This window comes from Eupeodes corollae, chromosome 1 (assembly GCF_945859685.1).
Source record: "Eupeodes corollae chromosome 1, idEupCoro1.1, whole genome shotgun sequence".
NCBI classification, from domain to species: domain Eukaryota; kingdom Metazoa; phylum Arthropoda; class Insecta; order Diptera; family Syrphidae; genus Eupeodes; species Eupeodes corollae.
This window is the reverse complement of record NC_079147.1, coordinates 58,980,799-59,000,691: the sequence shown is the minus strand read 5'-3', so window position 1 is coordinate 59,000,691 and position 19,893 is coordinate 58,980,799. Positions and strand designations below refer to the sequence as shown.

General features: G+C 36.2%; 1 protein-coding gene across 2 annotated transcripts in view; it reads right to left on the bottom strand.

The window, feature by feature from the left end:
• The window catches only part of LOC129940273 (polypyrimidine tract-binding protein 3), a 768,555-nt gene that overhangs the window by 635,863 nt on the left and 112,799 nt on the right, over positions 1–19,893 (bottom strand). For both annotated transcript variants that reach the window (XM_056049404.1, XM_056049544.1), the window contains exon 3: positions 15,532–15,556. In XM_056049404.1, coding sequence (XP_055905379.1) covers positions 15,532–15,556 — 25 coding nt within the window. The remainder of the gene's footprint in view (positions 1–15,531; positions 15,557–19,893) is intronic.

Below are 19,893 nucleotides of genomic sequence, written 5' to 3'. Positions count from 1 at the left end.
ACAACAGACATAGAAACTTTTAAGGTTTGGTAGGATAATAATAATGGCCAGTTTTTGAGATATCATCGTAATGTAAGATATAGGAATATTTAGGAATCAACTCCATATCATTAATTGTTGAGGATAAAAAGTGGAAGACCTATGTGACTACTTTGTGGTACGCCAGAGGTACTAAGAAAAAAGTAGGAGAGAGCTCATCTAAAGCATACTTTGAATGAACGCCTTCCTAGAAAAGAAGAAAGTAAAAAGCTGAAAGACTAAACATACATTTGTGGGATATTTTGTCAAACGCTTTGCTGAAATCAGTGGATATTACATAATTGGTAGTTCTAGATTTAAAATTCTGAAGGATTTCCAATGAAAACTTACAACATCGTTGGAATAGTTTGAAAATATGAAATAATTAGTCAAATGAGTATTAGTTTGTAATGCTATCCTTAGGACGTTTTTTGCGAACTGGGGTAACAAAGCAAGTTTCCACACTTCTGAAAAACACCCTTCAGCTAAAGATAGATTAAAGAATGAGGAAGATATAGTGAACCAGATAGAGCTTAGTTAAATTCAGATGCATATAACATTTCTATACTAATATTACAAATAGGAAAAAGTTTGTTTGCTTGTCTTACCTTCACGTCCTGAAAGAGCAAAAATTATGCCATAATTTTGTGTGCGTAGGTAGTTACAAGGCTAGCGAATGTTTTGAGCTCTCAAGCAGGAGCAGATCCACCGCTAACACTTCATTTTCTTAGAACACTAACTAATAGCATATCATTAGGTGCTGAATGCTTCTCTACCTTTCATCGTTGCTTACCAGTAGGCGTTAAAAATCGCAGATGGGTGGTTAAAAACCTATGTTGAGGACCGAAGATTTTTGTAATGAAGTATGTACCTAGTTATTCTGAACCTTTTGCAAGTGCTAACCTTGATTTAAAAAATAACATACTGTTCGATTTGAAAATAGCAACAAAATAAAACTCATTAGAAAGAGTAAAAAAAAACACTTGCATTTGAAATAATTTTTCAATCATCTGTCAAACTCACAAATTTCAATAAAAACTAGAAATTATTTGATAACCTAACAAAGCACACGCGTTGTTTTAATTTTCTTCTAATTATAATTTTCTCGAACCAGCATTTCTTTAAAAACAAATTAAAGATAATCATATCACGTTTTACGTAAATGTCAGCAATTCTTACAATGGTCACCGTTTGAACGTAAAGACTTTGCCACTCAACAAAAATTGTGTTTCAATTGCCTTAGTCATTCAACGTCAACACAATGCACCAGCAAACACACATGTTTCACGTGCGGTGGTCGACATTACACTCTCTTGCATTTTAATAAATCAAACTTATCATTGAATGCAGCTTCATTCCCAAACCCAAATACGGCATCGACTTCATCTCAGTTGAATCATGCACCGACCGTTAATCCCCAAATCGTCTCAAATAATTTGGTACACTCTAATTCAACGGTTCTTCTTGCTACAGCAATTGTAAATGTGCTTGACGCATCTGGTCAGCTCATACGACTTCGGGCATTAGTTGATAAGGGATCACAACAATCAATCATCACTGAGCGTGCCGCTCAACGATTAAAATTAGCATTCATTCCATTCTGCATTGGTTATCGTCCTATGGGCGAGATCCAATACAAAATCGCCGACAAGGGATTGAGTCTCAACATTCATTCGATCGTCAATCCGAAAGTTAATTTTACTTCGAAATTCGCTGTTCTTCCATCGATTACGTCAGAATTACCTTTGCACTCAGTTAAGGTAAAATCATGGCATCATCTTGATAATTTGCCACTCGCTGACCCTTATTATGCAACTCCGGGTCAAATCGATCTATTATTAGGCGGTGATGTCTATGGTCGCATCATTGAGGAAGGCCTACGCAAGGGTGAATTCGGTGAGCCCGTTGCTCAATACACGACTTTGGGGTGGATATTATTTGGAGAATTATTTCAAGAAAATCATGTTCTTACATTCCCATTAATTGATTGCCATCACATCTCGACAAAGGAAATTGGTGAATATTTAACAAAATTCCATGAACTGGAGGAAGTACCAACAGAAAAAACAATGTCTAAAGAGGATGAATGGACCGAGAAGTTTTACGAACAAACTACAACTCGCCAATCAAATGGGAAATTCATGGTACGTTTACCATTCAAATCATATTTTGATTCATCAATTCAATTGGGTTCGTCGTACGATATGGCACTCAGACGTTTTCAATCGCTACAACGTCGTTTCGCCCACGACGAAAAATTCAAAGAAGAATATTTCAAAGTATTTAACGAATATAAGGAGCTCAATCAGGTCAAACTAGTTCATGAGATTGACGAAAAACATTTCTATTTGCCTCACCATGCCGTGGTTAAAGAAGCCAGTCTCACAACAAAACTCCGCCAAGTATTTGACGGCTCGGCTAAATCAACAAATGGAAAATCATTAAATGATATTTTGACTACCGGTCCTGTTTTACAAGCAGATTTGGTTTCAATAATTCTGAATTGGCGTACGCACAAGTATGTTTTCATTGCCGACATACAAAAAATGTACCGTTGCATTGATATACACCCGGACGACACTCATTATCAATACGTTTTGTGGCAAGATAACGATAATTTAGGCATTCAAACATACGCTCTTCAAACCGTCACATTCGGCCTTGCATCATCACCATATCAGGCAATTAAAACCATTCATATGGTAGCTGAAGAAATCAAAGCCATTTCACCAACTGTTTACACCGCATTAAAACTCGAAACTTATGTAGATGACATCACAACAGGTAGCGAGACCTTCGAAAATGCCATTGAGATGATTCATATAATCATTCATTTGCTGCGAAGTGCCGGCTTTGAGCTCCGTAAGTGGGCTAGTAATTCATCTGAGATTCTTCAACAAATTCCCATTGAGTATCATGATCAAAATACCATGTGTTTGTTCAATGCCGAAGACGCTATCAAAACACTCGGTTTGGGATGGTCCAGCATCAAAGACTTGTTCACATTTTGCGTTAACTTTCCAACCAATAAACAACTCACAAAACGCAATGTGTCATCTACAGTCGCTCGCTTATTTGACCCACTTGGATGGCTCAATCCATTTGTAACCAAAGAAAAATTATTTTTGAACAAATTGTGGGAGAGTAAATTTGACTGGGACGACATTATAACTTCTATCGACCTTCAATCTGAATGGGAAAAAACTTTTGATCAACTTCAATTTATCAAAGAAATCGAAATTCCTCGTTGGATTAACACATCATCAACCAACAAAAATAATGAGCTTCACGTTTTTTGCGATAGTTCGAACAGAGCATACGCTACATCAATTTATCTCAGAACCATCGATTCAAATGAGCAGATCCATGTAAATTTAATCATGGCTAAAAGTAAATTGACACCAATGCGCAAGCCGTTAACAACACCTCGCGCAGAATTATGTGGTGCCGTTTTAGCAGTAAATTTACTTGAACTGGTAAAAAAATCATTGAGAATCCAATTCAATAATGTTTTTATGTGGACTGATTCCAGCGTCGTTTTGTCATGGATTCGAGGAGATCCAAATCGTTGGTCAGTTTTTGTTTGTAATCGAATTCACAAAATTCTATCGTCAACTAAAATTGGACAATGGCACCATGTCCGCACGTTTGAAAACCCAGCTGATCTTAATAGCCGTGGGCTAACTATCATCGAACTGCGTGACTCATCACTATGGTGGCATGGACCACAATTTCTTTCACTACCCCAATCTGACTGGCCAGATTCACCATTCGAAGTTCATGACGACGATCGAAATGAGCTCCGTTCAAAGGTGAAATCAATTAACCTCAACATTAAAGAAGAAGTGTCCAGCGTCAATACACTCATGCAACGTTTTTCAAATTTCAACCGTCTTCGTCGTGCCCTGGCATACGCCATTCGTTTTGTTAAAATTGTTCGCTCTTCAATCAAGCTCAAATTGCCACGACCATCGAAATCAATGCTATCGATTCCAAGAAAGGAACTCATTGAACTAGTTCCTACACTCACCGTCGATGAAATTCAAAACAGTGAACTTTCACTTATTCGGTGGATTCAATCAAATGAATTCTCATGTGAACTCAAAACTATTCAAGATCAAAACCCAATCAAGAAGTCCAGCAAATTATATCGACTTAACCCATTCATCGACGACAACAACATTCTTCGTGTCAACGGTCGTTTACAAAATGCATTTATGTCATTTGAAGAAAAATTTCCAATAATTCTCCCTTCGAAAAGCTACATTGCAAAGTTGATCACGGATTATTATCATCGTCTTACATTACACGGTGGACCTCAAGTGACGGTCAATCAAATTCGGCAAATTTATTGGATTCTTGATGTACGCAATTTCGCACGACATTTTATAAACAAGTGTGTCATTTGTTTCAAAGCACGTCCAGTCTTATCACAACAACAAATGGCTGCATTACCAACTGCGCGTGTTAATACGAATTCACGACCATTTGCCTCGACTATCGTTGACTACGCGGGCCCTTATGATATTCGTGCTTCAAAAGGCCGCGGTCAAACTTCATACAAGGGTTACGTTGCCGTTTTCACATGTATGACTACGAAGGCTGTTCATTTAGAAGCAGCTGGTGATCTCACAACACAAACATTTCTTCATGCGTTCGACCGATTTGTCGCTCGTCGTGGATTTTGTCATGATGTGTTTAGCGATTGTGGGACTAACTTTGTTGGTGCCAATAACGAGAATCTAAGACTCTACAACAAATTTATTCAATCAATCGAAAAGGAAATCATACCAGCACTAGCAAATCGACACATTCAATGGCATTTAAGTCCACCGGGAGCACCGCATTTCAATGGATTAGCCGAAGCAGCTGTGAAAATAATGAAATTTCACTTATCAAGAATAATTGGAGATGCAAAACTCACATTCGAGGAATTTTCAACTGTCTTGGCTCGCATTGAAGCTGTTCTCAACTCTCGTCCGATTTCACCAGTCACTGAGAATGCAAATGACTTCACGGCAATAACACCGGGACATTTTCTGACGGGAAATGCTCTTTTATCACGACCTCAACCACCCTCAGAATTAAATCCGATCAAACGACATCAACTAATGGAGTCAATGGTTCAACATTTTTGGAAACGATTCAAGGAAGATGTCTTGTCCAGCATGCAAATTCGTACAAAATGGCGAACCAAGCAACCTAACATCAAAGAAAATGATTTAGTAATCATCAAAGATGATCGTTTTCCAGTCGGTCATTGGCCCATGGGACGTGTCATTTCATTACATCGAGGAAGCGACGATCTCGTTCGAGTTGTTACAATCAAAACACCCACCGGCCTTTTGAAAAGACCAATCGTTAAACTCGCTTTGATACCAAGCACTGTCCAACCATAAGATTCTAACTAGTTTGCCATTCGAGGTTGTTTTTAGTCACTTACGCTCCTCTACGACTCTGCGAGCTACAAGAAGCAACCATCATTCAACTCATCATAAAACCTACTCTCACTTGAAATAACTCAATTATACTAACTTTTTATCTTTCCTTTTTTAATCAGTTTAATATTATGTAATATTTTATTTGATTTGAATTTTAACGTAATACTTTGTTATTGTTTCCATTATTTTAAAGTACAGATTTTATGATTTTTTTTTTCTTATTAAATAACAACCATGTTGTCATTGCCGGGAGAATGTTCGATTTGAAAATAGCAACAAAATAAAACTCATTAGAAAGAGTAAAAAAAAACACTTGCATTTGAAATAATTTTTCAATCATCTGTCAAACTCACAAATTTCAATAAAAACTAGAAATTATTTGATAACCTAACAAAGCACACGCGTTGTTTTAATTTTCTTCTAATTATAATTTTCTCGAACCAGCATTTCTTTAAAAACAAATTAAAGATAATCATATCATTATACACATACATTACGAATAATTTCAAGTAAAGTTTATTTTAGATATGCTATAGTGAGGTGGTTAAAAGGGCTTAAACAGTTAGTAAACTTTGATGTTTATTTATATAAGTTAATCTATGGCCTGTTCTGGGTAAATATCAGATCAGCTTTGTAGTAAGGTCCCATTGATCCCTATTATTTGCTTGTAGTTTTTGGTACCGAGCTCTATTGGATTGCTCTATTAGAGTCCTGCCCGTCAAATTGTATGTACTAAAGTGATACTTTGATTTTTAGCCTTAAATAAAACATTTAGACATAAAACATTATATCAAGTAACTGCAATTATAGAAATTAGAAACATTTACTAAAGAGAAATTCACCTTAATATTTGCATCACCATCGCACCAAACCGATGATGCATAGAACATTGCCCTTCATTCATTCCAAGTCGTGTTCCTGTTCAGAGTGTTCAAGGCTCCCAGGCAAAGTTCCACTTTAATTTTTTGCTTTATTCCACTACAACAAAGAATCATCTCTTTTCTCAGTTTTCGGATGACAGATGTAAATGATTGTCATTGAAGTTGAATTTGAATCTATTATGCGGTAGAGGAGTTTACATGTGGTCTGTGTCCTGTCAGGTGGAAAATGCTTTTCGTCTTTCGAAATCTTAAGGATAATCTATGTGCAAAATGTTAAGAGTATGACACCGACCGACGCGACGGAAACGACGGAGACGACGAAGACGAAGTCAGAGACTAAAAGAAGGAGAGAACCTAGAAAAACTGAGGGTGCTAACCAGCCGCAGCCCATCAGTTCAGCAGCGTCCTATATTTACATACTATGGAATTATAAGCATAGCAAAAAGCGAGTGTCCTTATTTTGAAGAACATTTCATAATAAAATACGATAATTTTGCCATTATTCTTCCCCTTTAGAGCGAGTGGTGTCGGTTGTGGTTGCGATGGCGGTGGCAATGGCGGTGGAATATAACGAATCACTTTTCGTTTTCGTTCGTCTCGTTGTGGCTCTGAGAAATGAAATAATGTCCTTTTATTATCCTTAATAGCGCGCGTCCATTTCGTTCAACTCTCATGACAGCAGAGCACAGAACGAACAGCGCAGGAGGATGATTACCAAAGTACTTAATAATATCGTTGTTCTTGGAATTCCAACAGGGAACGAGAAAGAGAATGAGCGGGCTACATAGCAATACCAAGCTAAGCAATATTAGGGGCTGGGGAAGGAAGCTATTAAAAAATTTACCTAAACGCTTTTATTTTTATTTGCATCGATGATGATGCGTTCTTCATTCTTTGATGAGGGGGTTGGTAGAGGGGAGGGTAGTAAAGGGATTCATGAAGGAGTGGGTACCTATATAAGATGTAGGGGGGGTGGGTCTGGTGCTATATTCAGTGCAGATTGAGAGAAGGTGGTCGTTAGGATGTTGTTGGTGAAAATTCAATTATCCTTAGCAGTTGAGATTAATTGAGCGCTGCGGTATGCGCAGCGTTATGGATGGATTGAATAACCGAGTTACATGGAGGTGACGCTCGCTGGATGTTGGATGGTAATGTCCTTCTCCTTATATCCATCCATAATATTGAGTTCGGTTCTTGTTGTTGTAGTTGTTTTGTATTTTAAAGCACTTCCTTCCTGTGCAGTGAATTATTGGATGTTGTAACCGAAAGGCATTAACAATGACCGTTTCAACGTGCTACATATAATTTCTGATACTCAAGCCAAGCAAGTCTGTACCTATACTTTTCGAGATGGTTTTGGTGTTTTGGGAGTGTTGGCGGTAAGAGTATCCTTTAGCATGGAATTAGTGAATTTATTTTATGTCAAATTGATTGGATCGTATTATTTTGAGTAAGTCCATATCTAATGGGTCAAAATGGTGATTTTTACTGGCGTGGTAACATTTGTTGCTTTATTTTCAAGTTGTAACCCGCGGTGATGTATAGAAGATTATTTATCGCGTTGTTACTGCACTAATTCTTTCTTATCATTGCTTCAGCTTTTAATAGCACCTATATAGATTATATGGAGACATGGAGGGTGTATTGTGTGCAGAATTGGAATGAACTTTTATATATTTGGGGGTAATAAATCCATAAGGTGCTTAGATTTAATGACAACTTTAGGGTAGATATTTATTTAACGCGGTTACAGAAGGTATTTTGTTAGAAAGTATATTTCTTTTTTTTTTATGCTCTTCATCTAATCAATTTTATTAGACATTAATTAATCGCGGGACGCTTTGTTCATATTGTATTTTCAATATTGATTTTGATTTAAGGATATTTTTGGGCACCAAGGCAACTGATTAATTTGAATATCTTCATACTTAAATCATTGTAAATTGACAAACTTAGATGTTAATAAAAAGAAGACTGATCTTACAAACATGTTACATGAAATTCTGAATTTGTGGATTGGCTTTATTTTGTGTATTACAAAATTCCTCGAATCATCTTTACGGATGTTAAAAAACATGAATCCGCTTACCAAAAGTCGATTTCTTTAGCTTTGGTCTCACAATACGCATTCGTAAAATCTGTCGACGGAATGAAGAACGTTTAAAAAAATATTGATAATATTCTAATGCTGTACAAAAATTGTGTATAAAAAGGACTTTAAAAGGTTTTACATACGATTTTTTGAAAATGTGTATGGCTCTTCTCAGGACTGTTTTTGTATTGAAATTGGTTTCAAGCAAACTGCTGATGTTATTAACGATGAAAAATATATGCATAAAATTAACTGAAATAAAATCACGACCACAAACTCTTCGTTTGGTGATCTTTTTAGAAGCTTCTAAGAATTGATTCAAGGTTCTATTGGTTGATTCTCAGATGATATATTTTCGAACTTCATTTAGGTTTTATTAAATAAAGCAAAGTGAAATAAGACTAACTTGTAAATATTGAAGTTATTGCAATTTAAAAAAAGTGAAATACGGATAGAAATTGGATATATTACACTTCGATAAAGGGAGAAAGCACTAATAAACTTTTTTGAATTAAAATTTTAATTCAATTTTACTGGTTCTGAGAATATATCACAGATATCTCTCTAACAACAATATATTTATGAAATCTTTTGACCTTGACAAAACCAGAAATGTCGGTTCATTTCATTTTGACAACAAGTTATGAAATTAAAATTAAGATCAAATACAGGGCGTTTTATGCTTTTATACGATTATTTCAAAAAGTAATCAACGATGCGGGGTGGAGGGGTTGGTGTTATTAGAATCAGTGATCGTGCGGATTTCTCATTCACGTTAAGTGAGCATTTTTTAAGAGTAACAATTCATACGACAGTTTTGTTCAGACTTCGGTATAATACGAATAAGTGATGGGCCAAGTGTGAATTTAATTTGTAAGAAGAAGCAGACGTTCCCACAACTGCTTCGGCTATGAGCACTCCACGGCCAAGTGGGCCTTCAACAACTCCCGAAAACATTGCAGAGGTTAAAGAGAAATTAGGTGAAAATTTACAATTTTCGATACGAAAAAATGCAGGCACATTCGGACTTCCAAATACCATTATTCATGAAATTTTAAAAAAGGATTTAAAGTTCCATTCATTCAAATCGTGCAAGAACTCAAGGAAAGTGATTTTGTTTCTGCAAACATTTTTGTACGACGATGTTGGAGCGTTTTCATACTGCTAATCCCATTTTTTGGACAGACTATGCTCATTTTCGTTTAAACGGTTTAATAAATAAAAAAGCTGTTAATGGGCTCCAAGAACCCATAACCTTCGACTGTAACACCAAAAGACATTGCATTGCCCCAGGGTAACTTACCTACACATGGGATAATTGGACCATTATTTTTGTCAAGATTGCTCGGTGCCAGGCTAAAAATGACAACAGTGACTATACCGCACATGATAACGGATTTTTTTGCCGAACCCTCAAGCTCATCCATCGTTTTTATTGCATTCGTGGTTCCAACAGAACAATGCAACCACACACAGGGCTAGAGATACGATGAATCTCAAGGCTAAATTTGTCAACATTAGCCTAATATGCGCACAGAAGAGGAAGATATGTTCTTCGAGTTCTTAGACAAAACATATGAGAAGTGCTACGATGATAAAATTGTCTTGGGCGACTTAAATGCAACGCTAGGAAGGGAAGACATCTTTGGTGGAATAATCGGAAAAATAGCCTGCACGACAGCACTTCGGACAACAGATTTAGGCCTATCGATTTTGCTGGGGGCGAAACGTCATGGTAGCCGGTACGCGTTTCCCACACCTCCACATCCACAAAGTAACTTAAAGTACTCCAGATCAATCTACAGTCAAACTGATTGACCATTTTGCGATCGACGCTAGACAAGCTTCCAGCATCATGGATGTCCGAACTTTTCGAGAAGCTAACATCGACTCGGCCCTTTACATCGTTGTAGCCAAGGTAGCACTACGGATTTCCAGACCGAAGGCAAAACAGGGAGGTGCTGGGAGAAGGTACAACGTCAAACGGCTACAATCGCCAGAGATCGCCAAATCCTTTTCCGACCGAATTACAAGTAACCTCTCTCGAAGTTCTTTGCCGCCAACACAATGTAAAGAAAACCAGTGGCAACATTGCCAAGATACAATCAGAGAAGCTTCCTCTGATGTGCTGGGTTTCAAACCGCCACCAACAAGGAATCCCTGGTTTGATGAGGAATATCGGCAGGCAAATGCAGCCAAACAACAGGCACGCAAAGCGGTGCTACATAAAAGGACGAGAGCTGCTCATGAACTCTATGGCAGAAGAGGCTAGAGGAACACCGACTTCTCACAAGGAAAAAGAGAGGGTATGAGAAGCGTGCGGTCGAAGATGTTGAGAGGTTTAAAAGCAGGAATGAAGTTCGAAGGTGAAACGAAATTCACAGGAACATAGAGCTAGACCCGAAGGCTGCAAAGACGAAAGTGGAAACATCTTAGTGGAACCGCAGTCAATGCTGAGGATATGGAAGGACCACTTCTGCACACTGTATAACGGCGGCGACGAACCGAATTCCACTTTCAGGCATGATGACCCATTCAACATAGACGACGAAAGCCACCAATCTCGCCCTCCCGACTTAGAATAGCTAAGCTGAAGTCTAATAAAGTCGCTTGAGGAGATGGCTTGAATGTCGAGCGCTTTAAAGCAGCCCGATTCTGAAAAAAAGAGACCCCCTAATCTGCACCAATTATAGAGAAATCAGTCTACTTAAAAACGCTTACAAAATCTTCTCTGCCGTAATATGTAAACGTCTTATCAGTGTGGCTTTAAACGAGGTAATTTCACATTACAGCAGATCCTGGAGAAAAACCCAAGAACACCAAATCGACACCCACCATCTTTTCATCGATTTTAAGGCCGCATTGGACAGCATCTACAGGGACGAGCTGTATATATTTGATATTTGATATTTATTGATTAAAATAACAGCTGTACATTAAGATTGACTTATAAATAGTACAGGATATAATACAATATTTATTAATGATAATGCAAGTATGTAAACACTTTGTTTAAAGCAATTGTAGCAAACTATTAATAATTTATTCAATAACAATCAATTAAAAACAAAATTAAAAGTTAAAGTCGCAAGAAGAAGAAATTACAATAATTACAAAAAAGTTACTTTATTACAAAAAAGTTACCTCAGTTCAAATTTGAGAAATATTCAAAACAAAGTTGATGAAACCTTCTATATTCGATTCCAGACCTCATGTGACTGGGAAGATTATTCATACAGTCTGACAGCATAAACGAAAAATTGCCTCCGTGATGTCAAACAGGTAAACCTGGGGGAGCGCAACAAGGTAAAACGATTTGAGAAGCAAAAATCAAGCTTATTAAACAAATAATTTGGAGTCTTGTTAAAAATTAGTTTGAAGAGAAGCAAACAACACCGATATTTAAAAAAAAGCTTCCAAGTTGCAATTTAAAAGTTGACGAGCCTGAAACGAAACGTGATCGTATCTTCGAAGGTTGAAAACAAACCGAGCAATGGCATTGAATGCTACTTTTAGCTTACGAAGCGAGTTGGAGTCAGGATCTGCAAATATCTCACACCCATACGTTACTATTGGTATGATAAGTGATTTTACCAGCTTTAATTTAACTTGCGGAGGCAGAATTGATCTAGTAACAGATAGTCCTCGGAGTGAAGCATAAATTTTAGAGATAACAGTATCGATAAGGGTGTCCCACGTTAGTCTACTGTTGAAGGTTATACCTAGGTTTTTTGCATTTGTGACATATTCGATTTGGCAGGCGTTCAAGTAAAGGGGTGGAAAATTTACAAGGTGGGGTTTATTTTTACATATTGGAATAGCTTTTGTTCTTTCTGGATTAAGTACAAGTTCATTGCGAGTTGACCAATCGAATATTGAGCATAAATCAATGTTCATTTTTTTTATCGCATCTTCAATCATACCGATAGGAAAGCTAATATATAATTGTACATCATCAGCGTAGATGTGAAACTGGCAGTAAGATAAAACAGATGGCAGATAATTAATAAACATAGAGAACAGTAAAGGACCAAGGATAGATCCTTGAGGAACACCTATATTGACAGGAAGAAACGAAGACATTTTACCTTTACACGATACGGCTTGCATGCGATTAGTCAAATACGAATAAATAAGATTTTTAGTTGTGTCAGAAAAATTGAAATAAGTCGTCAGTTTATCACAGAGAAGGCTAGAGTTAACGCAATCGAATGCTTTGGAAAAGTCAAGTAGGGTTATCACAGTTGTATAATTAGAGTCTAAATCTTGTCTTATATCTTCAGAAACTTTTAAAAGGGCTGAGATGCAGCATGTCTAGTTTTGGCATCCCTGCTAAACTCATGTGTTTGTGCAGGATGATCATGTAGAATTTACGCTGCTCCATAAAGGTTGGAAACAACTCAACAGAACCTTTTGATGTCAAAAAAGGCTTTAGATAAGGTGATGCGCAGTCATGCGATTGAAACATCGTACTTGAAAGAATAATGCAGAGCTCTCACGTCAACATTAGTGGCATTATCTTTCAAAAGTCTGTTCAAATACCAGCATATGCTGATGATATTGACATAATCGGAAGAACTCAGCGTGATGTCAATAGTCAATGTAAGTTTTGGGGAAGAGGTGGTAGAAATGGTTATAGCGGTTGATGAACGCATAAGAAGGTACATGATGTCAACAAGCAAGGACTTACTACACCGAAGTCTCGGGCAAAACGTTACCATCGACGTTACTTTGAGGAAGTTAAGGATTTCGTCTACGTAGGCTCGGCAATGAACCTAAAAAAAACACCAATGCTGAGATCAAATGAAGAATTACTCTTGCTAATCGCTGTTTCTTCGGGCTAAGAATATAATTGAGTAGCAAAGCCCTCTCTCGAGGGAGCAAAGTGTGCAGAACCATGTACTATGCGTCGTTTGGAGAAAAAGTTCTTCGTGTGATATATGGTCCCGTAGAATATGAGTAGAGGAGAAGATGGAACGACGAGCTGTACGGTAAGAGAGTAAAGTAAAATTCCAACGACTAAGATGGCTGGGTCACATGAAGCGCATGAAAACCAATGCTCCGGCCCGAAAAATCTTCGAATAAACACTAACTGGACAGCGCAGTAGAGGAAGACCGAGGATCAGGTGACCTCATTCAACTTGGAGCGCAAATCTGGAGGCACCGAACATGATGAAGAAGTTTGTTTAGTTAGGCCCTAGTTCACACAGGATGGTAGCGCCACCTAAAGTAAGTAATTAATAGTCTAACCCAGTTAAAGAAGCAGACTTAATAAATCAGTATTTTTTCGGTCGCCTTTTGTGTAGTAGTCATTAGTCAAATCGGTTTTTAATTTCAAAAGTTGAATTTATTTTATTAACTACGTTAGTGATGTTTATTTTGTGTTAAGTTCATTTTAAACAAATTCAGATAAAAATGTTTGGAATATTCAATTAATACCTTACGATGGCTTTAATCGTGATTCTTTCAAAAATCTCTCGCTTATAATATTGTATGTATGTACTTTTAGATATACATATATTAAAACCTAGCTGAATTTTATTAACTTTGTTCGTTCAGCTTAAAAATTAAGCTTTTAATGGATTTTATGTTTTTCATCCTGTTTAATAAAACAAAATTTCTAGAAAAAGGGAATATTTAAAAATGTTCCTTCTACCTCATTTCACTCTGTGATTGATATTTTCTTCAATATTTTAATTAAGAAAGAAACTTAAGATAAGGGCGTAAAAAAGTACAAAATAGAATACTTTATACGTCATTCTGTTCCTTTAATAAACTTTTAGTATATAATCAGTCTTTTGTTTTTATGTTTATGTTCACGCAAAAGAACTGCAGGGAAAAAGGTCTAAATGATGTATTTCTACTTTAACATATTCTTGGTGTATTTCCTGTGAGCTTGAAGCTTCTATAAAGAAAGATGTTTGAAATTAAGGTACATTCAGTTCCAGACTATTAACATACCCAAAAACGCAATATACAGCATTATTCTTTGTTTTGTTAGAACTCGAAAACAGACATACAATTCTACGAGTACCCTACCTACGAGTATATGCCCTAGAGCTTAATTTTCACAAAAACTATAAAAGCAATGTTTCTCTTTTCTATTTCCTTATGTGTTCTACTCTTTGACCCTTTTTGTTTATACGCCCTCTGATGTTCAGCTTTTCTAGAATTTCCAAAACAACAAAAAACAAAAAAATAATGGAAAATCGTAAAACTGTTTTTAAGTCCTTTTTACTCTCAATACCCCAATCTGTCTTAAAAATCCCAAATCGAGTCCTATATTTATATACATCTCCTTTACTGCCTCTACTTCATTTTCGACTTCAACTACTTGTATATCAGATTTTGCCAATTGAAACACCTTCTTTATTTTCATTTCTATTTTGCGAGAGGATATGTTTGTATGTATTCTCGTCCTTGGTCCTTGGCTAAGCTTTGGTCCTGGTCATTTGAGTATTTCATTCTAATTTCAGTGTTTTGTTTACTTTTGGTCAAAAATTTTAATCAGGACACAACATTTGGTCCTGCATCAGGATCACTCTGCGAGAATGACCTCTGAACTATGGTGTATTGATGTATATGAAGAGATGTTTGAAAGATTTTTTGAAAGTTTTGTTTGATGTTTTGTTGTGTTTTGTGTTCGGGTTGTGATCCTGGGGGAATTTCATTTGTTGCATGCATAAGATATGAATCTTTTTCTTTTCTGTTATTTCGGCATATTCTTGACTGGAATTCTTTTAGCAAATAAGGACTCCAAGGACAATTCGTAGTTTTGTCGAGATGTATGTGTTCAAACTGATGTGTACACGTGCTATGTATGGTGTTGTGTATAGATGAAGTCCTTTCTCGTTTTTGAAACATTTCGGAAGGATAACTCAAAAAATTATTCATTTGCTAATGGAGTGTCCAAGTACACCTGATAGGCATCAATAGAAGAACGATGATAAAAGGAGAAGTTTTATATAAATTGATGATGGTAACGATGACAACAACATGCAGTAAATAAATTGTATATAAGTTGAGTTTTGTTTATGTATATAGTTAAAAAGTTATATAGATATTTTTAATGAATATGTAAATGTATTTATAAACCTACCTTAGACCGATACAAAGAGGTCAAGCTGAAAAGAAAGGAAAATTTCAAATGAATAAAAAAAGATATACTTTTACACTTGATTTAGTTCAAGATTATTTGAAATGGTTGTTAATGGTTGGGAATGACGTAAATCCATTACCCTAGATATTGTTCGGTATTAAAGAAAAAGGTTTATGGGTCAGTGAGTCCGATTTATGTACAAAAAGATTATGTTACTTTAAAATGTAGTGAAATTTTCAAACAAGTCAATTAAATGAAAAAAAGTACGTATACGCCCAGGTGAATTATTGTGTTTTTTCTACGTTTTTAAGGGTGATTAAAGTAAAGTGAAATGCATAATGGGGAGGAATATTTATGGAATTTAAATAAAGTGTCTCTTTTATATTCTTTTGTCCCTAAGGAGAATTTAAGAAATTCAACAAAATAACCAAAGTAAGTATACGCCCAAGTGGCTTTTGTTATTATTTTGTTTTTAGATATTTACAAGTTAAATTAAATCAAAAATGAAATGGTAATTCCCTTTAAATATAATTCTATTTGACACTTTGTTACAGTTATTGTATATCTATCATATTATTCACCTTCACTGCAGTACATACCTTTTTGGGTTCCCCCGCTTAACAGACTTTTGACAAAGAAATTCCTTGAATATTTTATACTTGGAATTTCTCCTTTAAAACACTGATGGCAATAATATTATAAACTGTTGAAACCATTCTGCAAAAGTAAATACCTTATCGCCACTTTTACTCCTCCCCCCTTATCCCCAGATCGACATAATATCACCTCTGGATGTAATAAAATGTTTGTTGCATCGACTTCAGTGAAATGCAATAAATACATACCTTGAACATTCAGAGAAAGACGAAAAAATTTGTAAGCCACAAAGCAGTTGTAAAATAGCACCCGACAAAAACACAAAGCAAGAATGTTATTTGAGAAATGTGAAACTGCATACTGACCAAAAATTGGCAACACCTAGAAATGTAGTTGTTACCTAAAGGCAGACGAAAATAACTGAGATGTTTTACTGCCAGTATCAAAAATATAAAAATAAAAACCAAGAAGAGAAAAAAGAATTTAACATTTTTATACACATTCCTAGAAATCTCCTTTTGGATGTCAACTAGGGTGTCAACTTTATACTGTTGCACTTTTTACAAGTTGCACTTTTTACAAGTTTACCTTTTCATTCATCAATCGAACGTTAAGTTGGGTAAGGTTTGGTTAAAGTGGCTGTCTCTGATGGAATAGGACACACTTAGGTCAGTTTAATACTCCACTGTGATACCACAGAAATCTTGAGCTTTCTAAGCTCAATAAAACCAGTTTGAGTCCCTCTCAAAACCTGAAAGGCTGATTATGCTAATATGATCGTCTAAATCGTTATAGAAGAAATTTTGTAGGTAATTTTTGTTTCTTCCTCTTCCTCGTCCACACAGCGTCCGCAAAAGACGAGTTCATCTTACTTGCAGTTAGCTGGAATGTCTCTATGGCCCGATACCCAGCAAGGGTGAATATTTAACTGTTGCGCCATCTCCATTAGAGATGATCGACAATTATGAGCTGTTATAGACTGTAAAGACAGGGTCCAGAAATTTGATAGCGGCCTGACTATTTAATCAAATACGGATATCAAATGTTGATATCACGTTTTCTTTAAGATAGGGCAAGACAACTTATATAACCAAAAGTTCCTTGTGGAACACGCTACAGTGTTCAGAGTACTCACCTCCACCAATCCCTTCTTTTGTTTTTGATCCATCTGTATAAAAGTTGATTGATTCATCTTCCACATTTGACGTACTCTCCTAACAAGATCTGAAAGGTATAGAAATCTGGAAGTTTCTGTAGAATTGCGGTTGGGGGATGATGCTTTGAAATTGATTCTAAATACCTTAGAACTACGGAGTAGCCAATGTTGTTGTTAATCATTTACGACGAAGCTTAGAGGCGAATAGCAGAGCTTACAACTTTTTGTTTGCTTGCAGAGTAGGGTTTCCAGTGCCTCAGATTGGGTCGTGTGAAGCAATCCGCTAATATATAGGCAAGCTGAAAGTTAGACTTCATTTATTTTGTCCCTGTTTATAGCTTACTTTTAAGCAGTCCACCACAATGCATAGTTCGGAAAAAAAGCCCCACTAATAACTAATAGCTTTGTCGCAAGAAAAACAAGCCAAATTAGGTTTTTTGAGTCTGTTTTTGTATATTTAGTTTGGAATTTAGTTTGAACTTTAATTGAAACCTGTAATACAGAAGGGTTTACAAATTTAATTTTGTATTTCAAATAGGAGTAGTTAGGTTTCGTGTGGGTAACACCCAATTCACAGCGATTAGCTGTTTTTTGTTGTAGTTTTATAGTCAGTCTAAGGCATTTGCAAGAGTGCTTTTAAGGTCTTAAGATTCTTCCTGAAACCGCTATATCAGTGTCATCAGCATGGGCAATCACTCTGAAACCCTCCGCATCTAGACTAATAACGATTTTATTCACCACTAGGTTCCAGATGGGAGGGAATAGAATACCATCTTGCGGTGTCCTTCTACTAACGAATTTTTTGGCAGAAGAGTTGCCGAGTTTTGAGTTAATTATTCTGCTAGCAAGCATTAATTGAATTAACTCCCCAAGCGAACTCCCTACTTCTATATTATGTTAGTGCAAATGTGATCGCAGATGTGTCCACGTTGTTATAAGCACCTTTGATGTCAAGAAAAGCAACTATAGTGAGCTCTCTATGATAAAGGGAGTATTTGATGGTGCGTGGCAAGGTGTATGACGCCATTTTGGGAAAGCAAATTTGACAGGTCTCACCAAAGTGTGCGAAAGGATTCCACAATAACGAACTGTGCGACGGTTGACCCACGTATGACCCATCATCTTTAACTTAGTATGGCCGAAAGCCCATCATAAAGTGTTAACGATAGAAAATCACTCAAAGAAGAAAGTTATTAAACTTTCATTTTATTTATAGGCTTGGCTACCAACTTTCTTCAACACGACGTAAGTAGTTTTTCCTCAACTAAAATCTAGCGCGTGTAGGTACTCGGTAATGCGAGGAATTCGACACGATTTTCCAGAAAGTCTTGGTTCGAAAATGAAGAGCTGAACTCACTCACAGAGCTACGGGGTGATCGCATCACCTCTTTAAAGAGATCACGTGCAATCCAATCTTATGGATGGAGGAAGTTGCGGGACCGTGACAGATCGATCATCATTCATAAGATCAGAGAGGATTGCCTAAGGGCAAGATGCCGGAAGGGTCAAGCTCGCCATGATGATGGCCACCAAACCTTTTCCGTAGAAAATAAATAAAAAATGGTTAAAATGATAAATTATATGATTTTTTTATTTTGCAAGTAAAAAAAGTTAATTCTTAATTATTAAGCCTAACTAAAAGTAAACTCTCAAGAGTTTTTGATTTAAATTATATCTTCTTTTACTAGGTATAAAGCTTAGAGAAGAAAACGCCCTTTCCACTGATACTTGCGTTGCTGGAACGCTCAGTACAACCAGAGCGATCTCAAAAATGTTAGAAGATTTCAATTTGAGATTTTGAAAAAATAAAATGATGTTAGTGTCCAACGGCAAACGAGGGTAGACCGAATCAAAGGGTGTTGATAAATGACTAAATGAACATTTCTTAGAAATTCTAAACAAAGAACTTTCTAACGGGTAAAGTAAATTAAAATTTATTATTTTCTCTCAGCAATAAGTGGTCACCGGTTAACCAAAACCTAAAAAAAGTCAAAATAAAAGTTTCTCTCTCAGAAACCGAAAAAAAAATTGAGGAAACTGGTTATTAAGTGATCATTTTTGTAAATCCCAACAAGTGAGATTAATTTAAGAGACCTTTCAAAAGGTTGAGATTAACTTTTGATATCTGATTTTTATTGAGTTAAAGATTTTGTTTTGTTCTGCCGTGGAGAAAAGTTGTTGAGGAAGGACTACGATAGCTGTTGAAGGAAGTCAAAAAGAAGCTAAGTATAGTGTTTTCTGTTGTTTCTAAGAATATTGCTTTTGCTGGTGTTTTTAATTTTTTCGAATTCGTCCTTTTGACCTTCGAGTCGAAGTCGAAGAATCCCGATATTACGGGAAGCGTTTACCCATGTTTGATTTTTTTTCTTGTCGAAATACTTTTCTTGGAGAGATTTCTTTTATCGGTTTTGATCATTACATCCATCATTTTCTTTTGCAAAACACTCATCGAGAATTCACCTTCTTGCAATCTCAATAATTTAATTTGTATCTTTCTCTTTTATAAAAGATCATGAGTTTTAATATCGGCTTCGGCCAAGGTTTTCCAGGTAATAAAACATAACTTAAATTTCCAATCTGGAAAATAAAACCGTTCTTTTATTTCGTAA